Source organism: Pithys albifrons, chromosome 11 (genome assembly GCF_047495875.1).
Source record: "Pithys albifrons albifrons isolate INPA30051 chromosome 11, PitAlb_v1, whole genome shotgun sequence".
NCBI lineage: Eukaryota > Metazoa > Chordata > Aves > Passeriformes > Thamnophilidae > Pithys > Pithys albifrons.
The window spans coordinates 3,558,782-3,573,975 of record NC_092468.1 but is presented as its reverse complement, the minus strand read 5'-3'; the positions used below and the strand labels follow the sequence as shown (position 1 = coordinate 3,573,975).

General features: G+C 42.3%; 1 protein-coding gene across 10 annotated transcripts in view; it reads left to right on the top strand.

Annotated features, from left to right (window-relative positions):
- FARP2 (FERM, ARH/RhoGEF and pleckstrin domain protein 2) overlaps positions 1 to 15,194 on the top strand; it is an 81,788-nt gene that overhangs the window by 42,909 nt on the left and 23,685 nt on the right. For all 10 annotated transcript variants that reach the window (XM_071566647.1, XM_071566646.1, XM_071566643.1 and 7 more), the window contains exons 8-13: positions 2,931 to 3,078; positions 3,859 to 3,948; positions 5,045 to 5,208; positions 5,354 to 5,422; positions 6,802 to 6,859; positions 7,512 to 7,752. In XM_071566647.1, coding sequence (XP_071422748.1) covers positions 2,931 to 3,078; positions 3,859 to 3,948; positions 5,045 to 5,208; positions 5,354 to 5,422; positions 6,802 to 6,859; positions 7,512 to 7,752 — 770 coding nt within the window. The remainder of the gene's footprint in view (positions 1 to 2,930; positions 3,079 to 3,858; positions 3,949 to 5,044; positions 5,209 to 5,353; positions 5,423 to 6,801; positions 6,860 to 7,511; positions 7,753 to 15,194) is intronic.

Here is a 15,194-nt window from a genome sequence, read left to right as displayed (position 1 = left end):
CAGGAACCATGGGACTCCTGCTTTTATGATGCAGTGAAGGAGTCTGTGGTGGAAATGGAAGCAACATTTAAAGCTACTATTAAAAGCACTTACTCCAGCATTGCTCCTTTCAGCGAGGGCAAATCTGCTTTACCAGTTGGGAGTTCTTAGACACAACTAGCACATGTAGCAGTGACACTGCTAGAAATGCAGCTCCAAGACTCTCCCTGTAGTTTGGCATTTCTTGTTCTATTTGAAATCAGTTTTTTGTTCCTTTGTGTGTGTTTTTACAGTCCCTTTGTACATACACGGTCACAAATATTGATATTTGGATAAGGGTGGATTATGGACTGAGCTTGTAAAGTTAGGAATGTCACTGAATCACTCCTGCTGCAGTTGGCAAATAAATCTGGGATTTCCTGCTGCAGAGTTTTAGATGCTTTTTTTCCCTCTCTTGAATAAATAAGGCAACAGAATACTGCTGAAATCTGTTGTCAGATGTGTGTGCATTCAGGCTTACTTTCTCAGGGCATTTTGTGTGTGTTTTACTCTAAGGAACATTATACTGAGTATCAAAGAAGCAGTGCTTTTTCTAATAACTTCCATTTTTAAAACACTAGCATACTAAATAAGTTTCATAATTGAACTCTGAATTGTAGAGAGGATTCCTGCATGGAGTGATTACATATTGTCATCATCCCTGTTTCTGATAAATTCAAATACAATAATGATTCCCTTCAATATTCTCTGTATTTTAAAAATATCTATATTGAGCTAAACTGTTGTTTAATTTAACACATTAGGTAAATAGAAGGAGGTATTTTTAAGGAGCATGACTAGGAAGGCAAGTTAGGAGTGCAGGAGAGTTTATTTAGTAGTGATGTTGTGGTTGGCACTCTGCAGTACACAAAAATAGATAATGCTAAAAGTAGTTTATCGTTTGTTTTAATGAAATGCAGATTTATGGAAGGAAGGTAATTTCTTGGAAAACAGGGTTTTGAAATTTGGCTTAGTCTGTGTGTGCAGGAATCTAATCTGCTTTCAGCACTGCTGGGTTGTAAATAGAATAGTAATAAATGTTTATCTCTTGTGTCTTCCTTCTGTCATTACATTTATCCCAGTGAACTTGCACATGACTCATGCAGCACTCCCTTGGAAGTAATTTGATATTTATTATTTCTAATCATTGTTAACAATGATTATCAGTCACTTTATCCAGCTGTGGCTGCCCTGAGTGCCTCTGCAGGTCCTGTGCTGCTGGTGCTTCATAGAACCACAGACTGGTTTGGGCTGGAAGGGACCTTAAACATCATCTCATCCTACCCCCTGCCATGGGCAGGGACACCTTTCAGTGTCCCAAGTCACTCCAAGCCCTGTCCAGCCTGGCCTTGGGCACTTCCAGGGATGGGGCAGCCACAGCTTCTCTGCCCAACCTGTGCCAGGGCCTCATGACCCCCTGAGTAAAGAATTTCTGCTAACATCTACTCTAGTCTCCTCTCTTTTAGTTTAAAGCCGTTTCCCCTTGTGCTGTCACTATCTGCCCATGTAGAAAGTCCCCCTCCCTCTTTTCTATAAGCCCCTTTTAAATACAGAAAGGCTGCAGTGAGGTCTCCTCAGAGCTTTCTCTTCTGAACACCCACAGCGTGTGTTCATAGCAGAGGGGCTTCAGCCCTTGGAGCATCTCCCTGGTCCCCTCTGGTCTCAGTCCAGCAGCATCATGTCCTGCTGATGCTGGGGGGCCCCAGGGGTGGATGCAGCACTGCAGGTGGGGTGTCCATGGGGTTGGCACAGAAGAATGGTCTCCTGCCTTGCCTGGTTCTCCTGGCCTGTATTTATTTATGACTATAACTGGGTAGTGGTGTTGTCTTGGAGGATGTTTCAGACACCACCTTGGCTGACACGCTTGTGTTTGTGATAAGGACTTGTTTGCTTTGTAACTGGGCCATGATCAGTAGCAATGGTTAGACTTGATCATCTTTGAGGTATTTTCCAGATGTAATGATTTTATGACTCTGTCATTCTAAGAACTCCTTCATTTCCATGGCAGCATGTGCTCTTGGAGCATCCTAAGCCCCATGTCAGGACCCCTGAACTGATAGAGAGTGTTTGACTTACAGGGAAAAAGTCTTTTACCAGCTGAAAAATGGACAGTAATACAATACACTCCCTGTCATGGAGAGAAACTGGGGTGGGTGAGGGAAAAAAAAGGGACTGTTTTCATGCAGGAGAACAAAATGTCAGTGACATCAGCTAACTTGGGGACAGTCAGTGAGGGGTGTGTGCCAGAGCCTTGAACAGTCTCTGTGTTGCTGTTTTGGCTGTTGTGCCCCCTCATAGAGCAGTTACTCCCTTCTCTGTACAGCTTCCTCCAGTTTTCAGTGTAATCTCGACAGCAGATGAGTTTTCATTTTAAAGATCCTTCTCTGGATTCCTTGGCATGGAGGTAATTATCCAGCCACAGACTGGGGGAATGTGCTGTGCCTCGTAGTATTAGAGTAAAAGTTTTGTGGTCCCAAAAGCTGATCTGAAATGGGTCATTCTGTTGCAATATTTGCTTTGTTTCTGTTGTGCTGACTGTCCAGCTCTGCCAGCTCTCACTTCTTATCTGGTTAATGCTAATTAGCAAGCAGGCAAGCAGAAGAAGGAGCATAGTGGATTGAATTTGGATTTGTTCAGCTTTATGGTTTCTAAAATGAAAATGTTCTGAGCTAGTTAACATCTGTTTTAGCATCTTTCTTGGGATGCATTTGAGGTTGGTCATCAGCTGTGTCACACTGCTCCTCTTACAGCACTGTCAGTGTAATACTTAACTTGGAGTGAAACTGCCCAAATAAATGAGACAGAAAATTCTCACTTAGTGCCGGAGTTCCAAGTGCTTAAGTGCATTAGCTGTGTTGGCAGTATTGTAGAATCAGATTCTCTTCAAACTTTATTTTTCTTCCTCTTTGTAGGGGTCAAACTCCTGCTGAATCTGACTTCCAAGTGCTTGAAATTGCCCGGAAACTGGAGATGTATGGCATCAGATTCCACCTCGCTTCCGACCGCGAGGGCACCAAAATCAACCTGGCAGTCTCACACATGGGCGTGCTGGTGTTCCAGGTATGGCAGGGAGGGCTGGCTGGCTCTCCATGGGCATGTCTTTGAAAAAGTCTCTCATTTTAACATCAGGTGTCTCTGATGGCTTTAAAATTTAGCACATTTTATGGTCAAGGAGTGTCATTTAAGTTCCCAAAATATTGTTTGGTGCAGATTATATTGATGCAGAGTGGAAAGCACCAAAACCAACAGCGACAGTGAAGTAGAGGGGCTTTGTTTGAAGTTAGGTGTGTGATCAGAAAATATCAGTTCATTTGGTACAGCCCTGGGACAGGTTTGTCATCTGATATTTTAGTTCTGTTTCCCTTCTTTCAATGTTCAGTGTATTTGGGTAGGATACCATTGCTCTTAGTCTATTGATTGAAGCAATTGGACCCACTAGTCTTACTGTGCTTGTTGTGTTAAATAAGTGACTCAGTGCTCAGAGTCCTGTTTATGAATGTGTTTGTGTTGTTTTCCTCTTGCCAAAACACAGAGAGAGCTGACCTACTAAAGTACTTCCATTTGGGCACTCATTTTCCATTCACTTTGTGTTTTACCTCTTTGGTTATTGTGGGGCAGCTTCTTTTTGGAGGTGCATCAGCCACTGCAATCCTGCAATTCCCTGTGGCCTCTTCCTTGTTTAAGGGAATGTTGTCACCAGAACTAAAAATACAGCAGAATGTGTTGGGGTGGGGAAGGTGTCCATGTGCACATGTCTATATAACTGCAACAGAATTCTGTTTGTTACTCTGCTCTTCTCAAACTTTTCTCAGCTTTTAACTTTTCAACATTTTAATTCAGGGTAACACGAAAATCAACACCTTCAACTGGTCCAAGGTCCGAAAACTGAGCTTCAAGAGGAAAAGATTCCTTATTAAGCTCCATCCAGAGGTTTGTGCAAGTTTTACTGTAATACAGACTGGACAATTGGAAAAAATACCTCTGCTTCATTTTATTATGAACATTTCTAGAGTTGGTGATTTAATAAAACAGCCTCAGCAGGGCAGACTTGGCTTCATCACTCAAGGATAAATCTTTCCTTTCTCACCCACAACTGTCACCTTAGTTCTTTAGGTTTTGTTTCAGCCTCAGTTTACCCTTGACATACACAAGTATAAATGTAAGATCAAAAAGAATTCCTAAACCTAAGTATTTGGTGCATCCTATCTCAGTATTTCTACTCTGAAAAAGTTACATCCAGTTTCTTGATTCAAATGAGAATAACTTGATACACCTCAGAAAGGAATAGGGGCCTGAGATTATATTGTTGGAGCTTAATTTTAAGTATAGTGTGATTGCTCTTGCTTTATCTTTTCTGTGCATCTGTATAGCAGAAGTGTTATTTTTCATGCCTGGCTGATTTACAGGAGATGTTTTTGACTGCAGATGTCATCAAAGTTGTTGTTGCTTCCACTGGAAGTTGTTGTTACTTCCACATACACTCGAGGATGAGATTAATTCATATTAAAATAGGAGGTCAAACACCTTTGGACATACTATAATAACATGTGTCAAGGACACCTGAAACAGGACACACTGTCTGCCTCTGCAGGAATGTGTCTCACATAGAGACCCTCAGAAATTTCATGTGGTAACTGTCCTCTGATATATGCAGTATTTTCCAGTCTTAGAAAAATCTCAGGTGGAAGAATTATCAAAACTCCTAAAAAAGCAGTAGTATTTTACAATTGCTACTATTTCACTTAAATATTTTAATTTATTTGGAATTTCCAAAAGTGGGTTATATTGAGCGTGTTTCTAAAGCCATTTGAAACACTTTTACAGTTTCAAGGTAAACATTTTTGAAGGCTATTAAATGATTTTTTACTGCATTCAGAATCACTCCAAATCTTTAAGGTATATGAGAAGTGACTTAGAAAAATTGTGCCTCTCACTGGAGTTCAGCCTTTCTGGTACCCATTTGTGCTTTCCTTTACTCCTCATTGCCATTTTATGTGCTGCTGAACTTCTGTGTTTTTTTCCCCAGGGCCCATATCAAGATACGTTGGAGTTTCTTTTGGGAAGTAGGGATGAGTGTAAAAACTTCTGGAAAATCTGTGTTGAGTATCACACGTTCTTTAGGCTGTTTGATCAGCCAAAGCCAAAGGCTAAAGCTGTGTTCTTCACCAGAGGGTCATCCTTCAGATACAGGTAGGGAGAAACAGAACAGATTCATTAAAGCTGAACTCATTATGTCTTAGAAAATGAGATCAAAAGGAAGAAGTGTTCTGAGTTACTCCATGTTTCCTGCCCATCCCCTGTGTTTGGTAACATTTGTACTTTTGTGGGTTCACAGTGGACGGACACAGAAGCAACTTGTGGATTATATTAAGGACAGTGGGATGAAAAGAACCCCATATGAAAGGTAAGATCAGAGAGCTTTGTATGGTGAAATGTAGCTGAGACTTCCACAGTGCCTTTTTTGCCTGAGTTTCAGTGTTTAAATGCTGGCTGGGGGCATGGCCGTTCTCAGTTACTAACATTTCCCTCAAGGTAGCTGAACCAAATGTAAAAAAAAATATTATTTTGTGATGATTTAAGAAGCTTAGGAAAGTTTCAGTGTCATACTTTGATGTCTCTGGACAATGTGTGGCTTAACCATCTGAAAGTTCAGCACGTATTAAAGATTCCTTGATGTCACTGAGGATCTGTTTTTATGCCACTGTAGCTTTGCAAGCAGCCAGTGACAGAGCTCCTAACTGAACTTGGGATCTGCAGGTCTGAAACTGTGGCCTTAAATACTCATTTGTTTCTGAACATATAAATATATAAATTAAGAATGTGCATTTTTATTATAAAATTGTCATTTCCATACTAGACTCTGAAGCTGTTCTGTCTACATGTGGAAAACTCCTCCAGGTCTCTCATCTGAAAGATTACAGGAACTTAATTTTTTAAAGTTTGCAATAATCAACTATTAATAAATATTTTTAATGTCTCAGACTCCAGTTGAGCTCCCTTTACATATGAAAAATTGATTTCCTATTTAATTATTGACATAGAGTGAATTTAAGCATGAGTGTAATGCAAGATACCAATTCCTGGGGTCTAACAGACAGGATTTCTTATGGTTGACTGAATTTGTAAAAATTTATGAAATCATTGCAGATTAACTCATTCTGGTTCTGAAGCCATTTGTTTGTAGATGTTTATTCTGATGGCAAAGGAAATGGTAACAAAAGACCCCCACCTGTCAACAACTCCCTGGCAGGAGGGTGTAGCCAAGTGGGAGTCTGTCCCTTTTCCCAGGAACCAAGTGAGAGGATGAGAGGACACGGCCTGGGGAGGTTTAAGTTGGATATTAGGGAAAATTTCTTCACTGAAAGGGTGGTCAGACACTGGCACAGGCTGCCCAGGGCAGTGGTGGAGTCACCATCCCTGGAGATGTTCAGAAAACGTGGAGTTGTGGCCCTTGGGGTCATGTTAGTGCTGGGCTTGGCAGAGCTGAGGGAACAATTGGACTCTGATCTTAGAGGTCTTTTCCAACCTGAATGATTCTGTGATTCTATGAATGATCTGGGTCTTGCTTTAATCCGTTTTGTGTATGTTTCTGACTCCTGCATCATTTAATTTAGAACTCTTGACCTTTTAAATCTTGAACTAGTTATTAACAAGACAGGATAAAACAGAGCTTGAGATGCTTCTGTTGGCTGGTGGGATGGCAGGGGGTGCCTGGGGAAGGGAGGAGAGGAGGAGGTTGGTTCATGCCTTGGTTGCTCACTGGCTGCTCTGTTCTTTCTGCAGGAGGCACAGCAAGGTCAGAGCATCCACTCGCACCTCCAACACTGATGTGCCAAAACAGGTCAGTTCTGCTGTGCTCTTGGGGTTGGGGTCACAGGCACTGACAAGCAGCTCTCCAAGATGATGGTGAAGGAGTCAGCTCTCCAGAATTGCTGTCACTGTTTGGTCTCTGCTCCTGCTTCACAGCTCTTTTTGTGGGTGTTGCTGGTTTGATAGTTGTAGCCAATGGAGTGTAAAAGTAACATGTTCCTTTTCAAAGTTCAGCTGAAGTGAAAGGGAAATGTCAGACTTTCTAGTATGTTATTATTTCAAAGGATTAGTTCATCTCCAGGTACTCTCTGGCAGTCTCCAGTTCATTGTAGAGGTGCCTTCTGCAGGCCATGGCAGGAAACAAGCATTTCACTGAGTGCACTTATGTCACATGGGAGGGGTTAAGGAAGCATCATGGAATTTCACTGTCATTCTGTTGTTTCTCTTTGTGGATGCTTGTTCAGCAGAGGCAGTAAAATACATGGATTTAATTTTCCATCCATTTATCAGAATTAAAGGAAAAAGGCCATGTCTCTCACAGTGGCTGCTGGATCAGCTTTTGTGTTTTGTTTGCTGTGAAGTGAGCTCCTCCTGCATCTGGGTGTAACTAGATGTTGCATTTGTTTTTATGTGTTACAAAAAACTTTTTATCTGTTGTGTTTCTGTTTTTTTTCCCCTCTTAGAGTGTCCCATTCACTGAGGGCTTGAAAACCCCAGGGTCTCCTGCCTCAACAGCTGCCCCCTTGTACTCGGCTCGCTCCTCAGCCAGTCCTGCTTCTGTCCTGCCCATCTTTGCTGATCCCAGCCCTTCCTCCTTGGACCCCCGAGCTCCCTACACGAGGATTCCAGACAAAACCACTGCAGCACCAGCAGAAGAAACGGGGAGGAATCTGATGCAGCAACATGGATCTCCCGTGCTCCAAGGTGTTGGGTTTGGTAGTGTTAAAGGAAACTGTAACCTGTCTTGTCCCGTTGTTGAGAGTGATTGTGGTGTAGATGTAGATGTAGAGAGGAGTAGAAAGGAGAGCAAGGTTGCTGGTTGTAAAAATGACAATGATGAGGATGACTTTGCCACAGGTGTGTTCCCTGCTGACAGACAGCAGCAGCGTGGCAGCCGGGGTGCCCCTCCTTTCACACTGACCAATTCACAGTTACAGGTGTCAGAGGAGTTTATTGATGATGACCCAGCAGAAATGTCCTTTTTTGCTGGGGGCTCTGAGGCCTTTTCCTATGTGTACAGGGGGTTAGAGTTAAAGGGTTCTGAGTTTTCCAAGTGCATGTCGGAGTCGCCTCGTTTAACTACAGAGGCCCTCCAGCAAAGCACAGTCTCTGCTGGGTCGAGCCCTGACAGGTACTCCACTGAAGCTGTGGATATGAACATGGAAGAGGAATTTGAATTTGAAGAAGGGAGTCATTTCAACGACAACGAGGGGCCATCGGACACCTCGGAGCTGTTCGAGGTGAAGGCCCAAGCGAGCAGAATGCAGAGCCTCCTGAGCCCCTCTGAAACCAGTTCCCTCATCAACAACCGCTCCGAGAGCAGCTCCCTCAATAACCTGCCCCTGAATGGCACCTCCTCCCTGCATGCCTATGGCTCTGCCAACCACTCTGGGGCCAGCTCCATGGTGAACTTCCCTGCCTACTCGGTGCGCTCCGAGTCCAGCTCAGCCTTCCAGTTCACAGACATTATTGACCAGCTGGAGCAGCTGAGCTGTCCCCCCACGGCCACCGAGGACTCCAGCAGCACAGACACCGACTCCTGGGACTCTGAAACTGCTGCACCTCTGGGCATAAATCTTTTCTTCAGTAACCCTTTTGCTCAAGCCACTGGGGATAACTTTGCTTTCGACTTTCAGAATAATATAAAAAATCTCACACAGGAAGACTGGACAGAGAAGTCATCACATGTCAATTGATTGAGTCTTGATTTTTGGGATGGATCCCTCTATGCTGTTCAGGCTTGGAAGTCAAAAGGGTGTGATGTCAGTTGCTTTAGGAAAGAAAACCTCAATCCAGTGGCTGGATTTTAAATCACATAGTTGATTTTTAAAATTTTTTTTTCTTTTTTTCATATACCTCTTCAGTTTTCCTCAGAGCATCCAAGCTTTGGTGCTGCATTGCTGTGCATCACACTGCATCAAGAATGGGTTATAACAGGCTACAATGTTGGAAAATACTGCATTTGAGAAAACCCACTGATTTCAGAGAAGTTAAGTCCCAACTGGCTCATGCAGACTTGCAGTCTACTGAAGGATTTCTTTGGCTATAAACATATCTGTAAAGTCTGATATGATATTCTATTCCTGCAACACCTGAATGAAACAACCACTTTTGCACATGCCTGTTAACTACCAGCTGCATCCACTAAATTGCTTGTTTTTTGGTGCTTTAGCAAGATACTAATTTTATTTTTATTTTTGTTTCCACTATGAAAGAAAATGAACTCTTTAAATCATCTCTGAAGGACAGTTTTAAAATACCAACCTATGCAACGTGTCTGTGCTATGCCTTAAGGAATAAACAGCCTGTGTGGTACTTTGGAAGAGGGAATGTGTACACAACCAAATGGAAGCAGGAGTCACCAAACTTCTTGTGAAGACAATCCTATTTGCTGACTTCCAAGTGCCTTCAGAAGTCCAGCAGCAAACATGTTTTGCAGGAGTTTGGAGACATACAGAGACTATAAAAGCACTTAATCCCCATCGTGTTTATCTCACCTTCTTTCTCGTTATTTAGTCACTCTGCATAAAAATACTTACAGGATGTTTTTCTGAACTGATTTGGATCTGTGGGGCACAGCAGGTGGTAAACCTGGTGACAGCTTTAAGTTTTGATTTAAAATACGGGCAGCATTCAGAAAAATATCACGGAATTTTCTGAGAAATTGAGTTGTTAGGAGGGGTGAATAGTGCAGACAACAGAGTTTCAGGGCGTTTATAAATTCTGTTAGACAGGTGACTGATGTGAGGCTTGAGCTGCAAGTTTGGAAGTGTAATTGGAAAGACAGTTACTGAACTGGTCACATCTGAGTTAGCAACGTTTATTGAGGTGCAACAGCAAAAGTCATGAAATGTCCTTCCTGACTGCTGTGGGTTGGGGGGGTGGAGTTGCAGCATCTCACAGGGTCAGGTAGGCTGGAAAAGACCTCTGAGATCATCGAGTTAGATCTGAGTCTCAGCTTTTAATAGCAGTTTTTAGAGTATTTTGCTTTTGTACAAGCAAGAATGTGAAATCCATTACACCTGACCCAAATCTTGTGATGGAAAGCATCATCTCCTTCAGCTGTTTGGTTCTGGGCTTTCCTGCTGCCCAGTTTTCAGTCCTTTGCAGGGAGTGCAGGACCAATACAGTCAATGCCTCCAGAATAAGCAACTTAGTTACAACCATAACTTTATGCTCAGTATTGTTGATACCAGTTTAAATGTGGTCTTGATATATCATTCAAGACCTTAATTGTTTACTCAAACATTTAAAAAATACTCTCATTTCTCAAAATTCTGGTAACTTAAAACTTCAGTGGAATTTTTCTCAACATGAGGCAGAACACAAGGAGGTAAAACCTCCTTTGGTCACCCATTTCTTCCAACTTATTTTTATCAATGTTTGATTATTCTGCACAGCACTTGCTTTTATCTCACTTGCTCTTGTATCTGTTTGAGTGAAATCTCTGTTGCCTGATGAGAAACCTGTCCCAAATTTGCCAGTGGTACAGAAAGCCAAAGCACTTTTAGAACTCAGACCTCCAGAAATGTATAACAGTTTGCTCTTTTTTTTTGTTTGTGAGTGCTGTATGTTACTCATGTTTTTATTTCTCTCCTCTTGAATGTGTGTTCTGGCTCTTCATGTGACTTTATTCAGGCCTGTGGAGATGATGTCATGGGGGTGTGGTGTGACAGTTCAAAACAGAGCTTGGAGGAGCTCTAGCAGTGGTGTCCAAACCTGGGGCCTTTGACTGTGTTTTTAGGTGGTTTGTCTGATTTCCTCTCACAGCAAACTACATTATTGTAACCTAAGGAAGAAAAAGAAAACCAGAAAGAAGAGTTCTGCCTGGGGGGTGGCATCAGGGGCAAATATGTAGATGAAGATATAGAAAAAGGCTGTAAATTTCTTGGATCTTTCAAAAAAAGAATCAGGATTCAGCTATTACATATAACTGTCTCTGCCTCTGTTTCATGTTCTATGCCCCAGTCAAAAGTATTCCCTCTAAATGTGTTCGACTTGCTTAATATGGGAATAAATCCAACTAATTAGTTTTCAAATGATCTTAGGAAACAGCTGCCTGTAATTTCAGTGGGCAGACTCCCCAATTCACTTTCTTGCATCACAGTTTGAAACATCTTCAGTGTTTCATTACTGTATGTTGCAATTGTGCAGATATTTCATTGGCCATTTTAAATCTCAGGGATTTGTTTTTTAAAAGAAAGTAGTAAGAGTCTTAGTGTAGTGCCCCTTCTGTTTTCTAAAGAGTTGGGGGTGAGGAGGATCTCAGTCCTTTAGCTTAGGGCAGGTGTGTGGGCTCACAGGTGAGGACAGTGAGGGGAGCTTTGCCCTTGGTACAGATATTTTTAGATGAAGGTTTTAGTTAAGAGTTCAGAGCTGCTGCTGTGCCCCTGCTAGTTCTGTCTGTGTCCTGGCTGACAGCACAGAGCTGTCGTGGCTTTCTTCTGTGCTTCTCTTGATTTCCAAAGCCATGTGGCTCCTGAGGATATCTTTGCATACTGAGCTGTGTTGTTTTGTTCATGGTTTCCCAGGCAGGCACAAAAGACTAGAAAATGTAGTTTGTGAATAGAGGTTTTATTATTGCAAGAAAGCTGTGAGGAAAGGTTCTATATCATTTCCTTCAGAAGGGTAAGTTTAGATTCACTTTCCAGTAGAAGTGGAGAGAAAACCAGCTGCCCTCAAGGGAATGGGATGGTTCAGGTCTTCACAGGGAGCTCAGATACCATGTGTGGGTTATTTCAATGCAGTGGAGCCATGCCAGGCATCCTCTTCTCTGCTAGCTGTCTCCTGCTGTCACAGGGGAAGGTGAGGGAAGGAATGGCTTCTCCTGCTCTGTCTCTGGGGAAGGTGAGGGAAGGAATGGCTTCTCCTGCTCTGTCTCTGGGGAAGGTGAGGGAAGGAATGGCTTCTCCTGCTCTGTCTCTGGGGAATGTGAGGGAACTGGTGAGCTGTGGGGCAGTGTGGTGTGTCCTGAGTCCAGCCAGTGCTGCTGAGCTTTCAGCATTACTCCCTGTGGTTTGTTTGGTTTTCTTTTTGCAGTGTTGATACTAAAATCTAGTTCCTGCTGCTGATTTGTGTTTATTTCCTGAGCACACAAGTTTTCTTTTCATGAAGGTGAGTAGTTCTCTGGCAGGTGTGGTGTTGGTACCAACCACCTCACCGAGAGCCGGAGGCCTTGCAGACCCTGAGCAGCCACTGCTGCTGCAGGAACCACATGGCATGGAAAAGAGGGCTTAGGAAAAAGGAGAAGATCTTTGTCAAGTGTCCCATGCAAGAAGAAAGCATGTGAGGAGCTGTGGCAGAGCAGATAAAGCCTAGGTGTAAGCCTGGTGAGTCCATGGGCAGTGAGCACTCACCTCTGCAGGTACGTTCTGTCACATTCCAGCCCCCTCTGCAGGAGGCTGGTTTGGACATACACAGGTACTACATTTCTGGTCAATGCACAGGTTTTAGTGCTGTGTTTCTGCAGCAGGAGAACCACAGGGGGTTCCAGGCTCGTTGCACACAGTGCACCCAGCAGCTATTGCAGTGGTGACTCACAAAAAGGAGGGTGCTGGAGCCATCACTCCTCCTGCTTCAGCAGGGCTGTTTTCCATCCTTCCACATCTCTCTGTTCTGTTTTAGCAAACACTGAGCCACAGGAAGCATGTCAAAATCAGTGGCTTTTCCCAGTGAGTGAGGCTGCTGGGTTTGGCTCTCTGCAGTGCTCAACTGCACGTTGCAGTGTGACTAAAAGACACCAAAATGTGTGTCCTGAGTGAGTAGTTTAATCTGCTCTGTGTGTACACCTACAACCCTTCTATGCTTAAATACATTTATTAAATGCAAAGCACTACATCAGAGCATTTTTGATCATCATCTATGCAGTTAGTGAAACTAAATTTGCACAAAACATGGGTCATGGAATGTTCTCTGACCTATCCATTGCCTGGTTAAGCTTTGGTAAAATTACTAACCTGTGTTATCTATTGTGTGTAGACTTTGTAATTTTAAAGTATTCATTAGTAAATACATGCTGTGTATTCCCAGGACTTGCCATATTTTATCTTAGGATGGAATAGGGTGATGTATTGATCTACTCTCAACTTTCACTTTATTTTCCAGCAAATTCCAAAGTTGCTGGATAATCTGAATAATACCAAGTATTGATCTCCTTTTTTCCTGTGTTTATTTGTATTGTGGTCATAGGTGGTTTTGTTTAAAGGATTTTTTTGTTTTGTTGGTGGCTTGGTTATGGTTTGGTATTGGATGTTTTTATTTGGGGTTTTTTTTTTCTGGTGGTAGTTTTTGCTTAGTTGCAAGTCTTGGTAAGGGGAAGATTTTTGCGAAGACACTAATAAAAGTCATTATAATTTTATGCTTTTTGGTGCAAACCTGTCGATAAGTCATTCCCATTATTGTCATTTTGGAAAATGTTCTAAGCCATAATTACTCAGTACTGATGGAATGAATGAGTATCATCCCAGTCCTCAGTGTAGTCCTTTAGCTGTCCTTGCCTGTCGTTCTCAGGAGCTCTCACACCTCACTGATCACCAGCACTGTGTGTATATGTATGGCTGTACATGTACATCCTCCTTATGAACATGGGGAGGGTTTACACTTCCAAACACATCATAAAATCCACTTAATTTATTACCTGCTCTTGGGCTCTCATAGGATTGGTCCAGCAGCTGAGCTGGAGCTCTTGAGAGGCAAATTTGGAGTGTGGTTAATTGGTCTGTGGGAAGGAGTTGCTGTGTGATTTCCAAAGCCACAATATCCTGCTGTTGCTTGAAACACAATTCCCCTTTATTGATCCATACAGGGGTAGGTGTGCCTTGGTTAGAGGGACTCCCCAGTTCCATAGGTGCTACTCTTGCCAGGAAAGGATTACATTAAAACAAACAGAGCTGGAATTTCTTAATTGATCTCTTGAACTTTATCTTTTATACGGTCAATGTTTATTGAATTATATGTTGGGGGTTTGAGTATCTTTGTGTCTGTTCAGATTGCCAATTATGAAACTACAGATTTGTACTAATTCATAATTTTAATTGTTTATGCAATAAAACAAGGAAAACTTTGATATAAATGACAACATGGGCTTTTTAGCTTTTTTTTTGTTACCTTTGTCTTTGAAATAGAATAAATATTTATTCTCCTAGCCAAGGCATCTTAGAGTTTTATTCCCAGCTTTCTCCAGACAGTTTCCCCCCCCAAACCCCTTCACTGAAAATAGAGCACAGCTGGGGCAAACACTGATATGTGGATTTCAAATTCCTGGTTTGTGCAGACCTTTTGCTTGGGATACAAATGGGACTAGAAGTTCAGATTTCTTTGTAGGAATTACATTTCTTGTGGAGACCTTTTAAACTGGGTATGTCCCTGGAACTCTGTTCTGTGTATCTGTTTCTATTGGAAGTTTGTCCTTCCCTGCAAACATAGCACGTGGAGACAACTGCATGTTTTCTAAGTGGAAAGTGCTCCTGCAGGAATCAGAGGCCAGTGTTTAGGTAAATTCCCTGCAAAGAGCATGACCTTTACAGGGAAGGGAAGGTGGCAAAAGAAGGGTGATTGTTTCAGATCCTGGATGTGATCATAAAACCAGGAGCAACCTTTGGACTCTCCATCTGTACCATGTGTAGATGTGACTCCACAGGTACATGTGGTTGCACTGGGACATGTGCCAAGTGCTATAAATAACTTAAACATTTAAGTTAAATTTATCTGTTTGAGGTACATAAATCTGTACCTGTTTGAGGATAAGAAAGAGATCTTTGGATTTAAAGTAGTTTTTTAGGTTCTTAGATATTCAAGATTCTTTATCTCCCAATTACTCCTCTTCTTTTTAAAGGAAATATTTGCAGGGGGGAAATCTCTTAGTTCTGATATTTTGGAATAAGGAAGATAAGAGTGTTTCCAGGATTTCACTTGTAGTACATTGGCTTGCTAATGACTTCCCTCTAGAAATAATGCTTTGTCTGTGCATGTGATGGCTTCAGCAGTGCACTGGGCAGAAGGAGGGGTCTGAGTGGGTTCCCATCAGCTTCAGTCAGCCTCTGCAGAGGGGTAGCCTAAAAGCAATCTCACCTGTTTGAAGTAGTAGTAATAAAAATGATATAATAATAAAGTTATATCTTTAAATGCAAGAGGCACTCCATTAGATA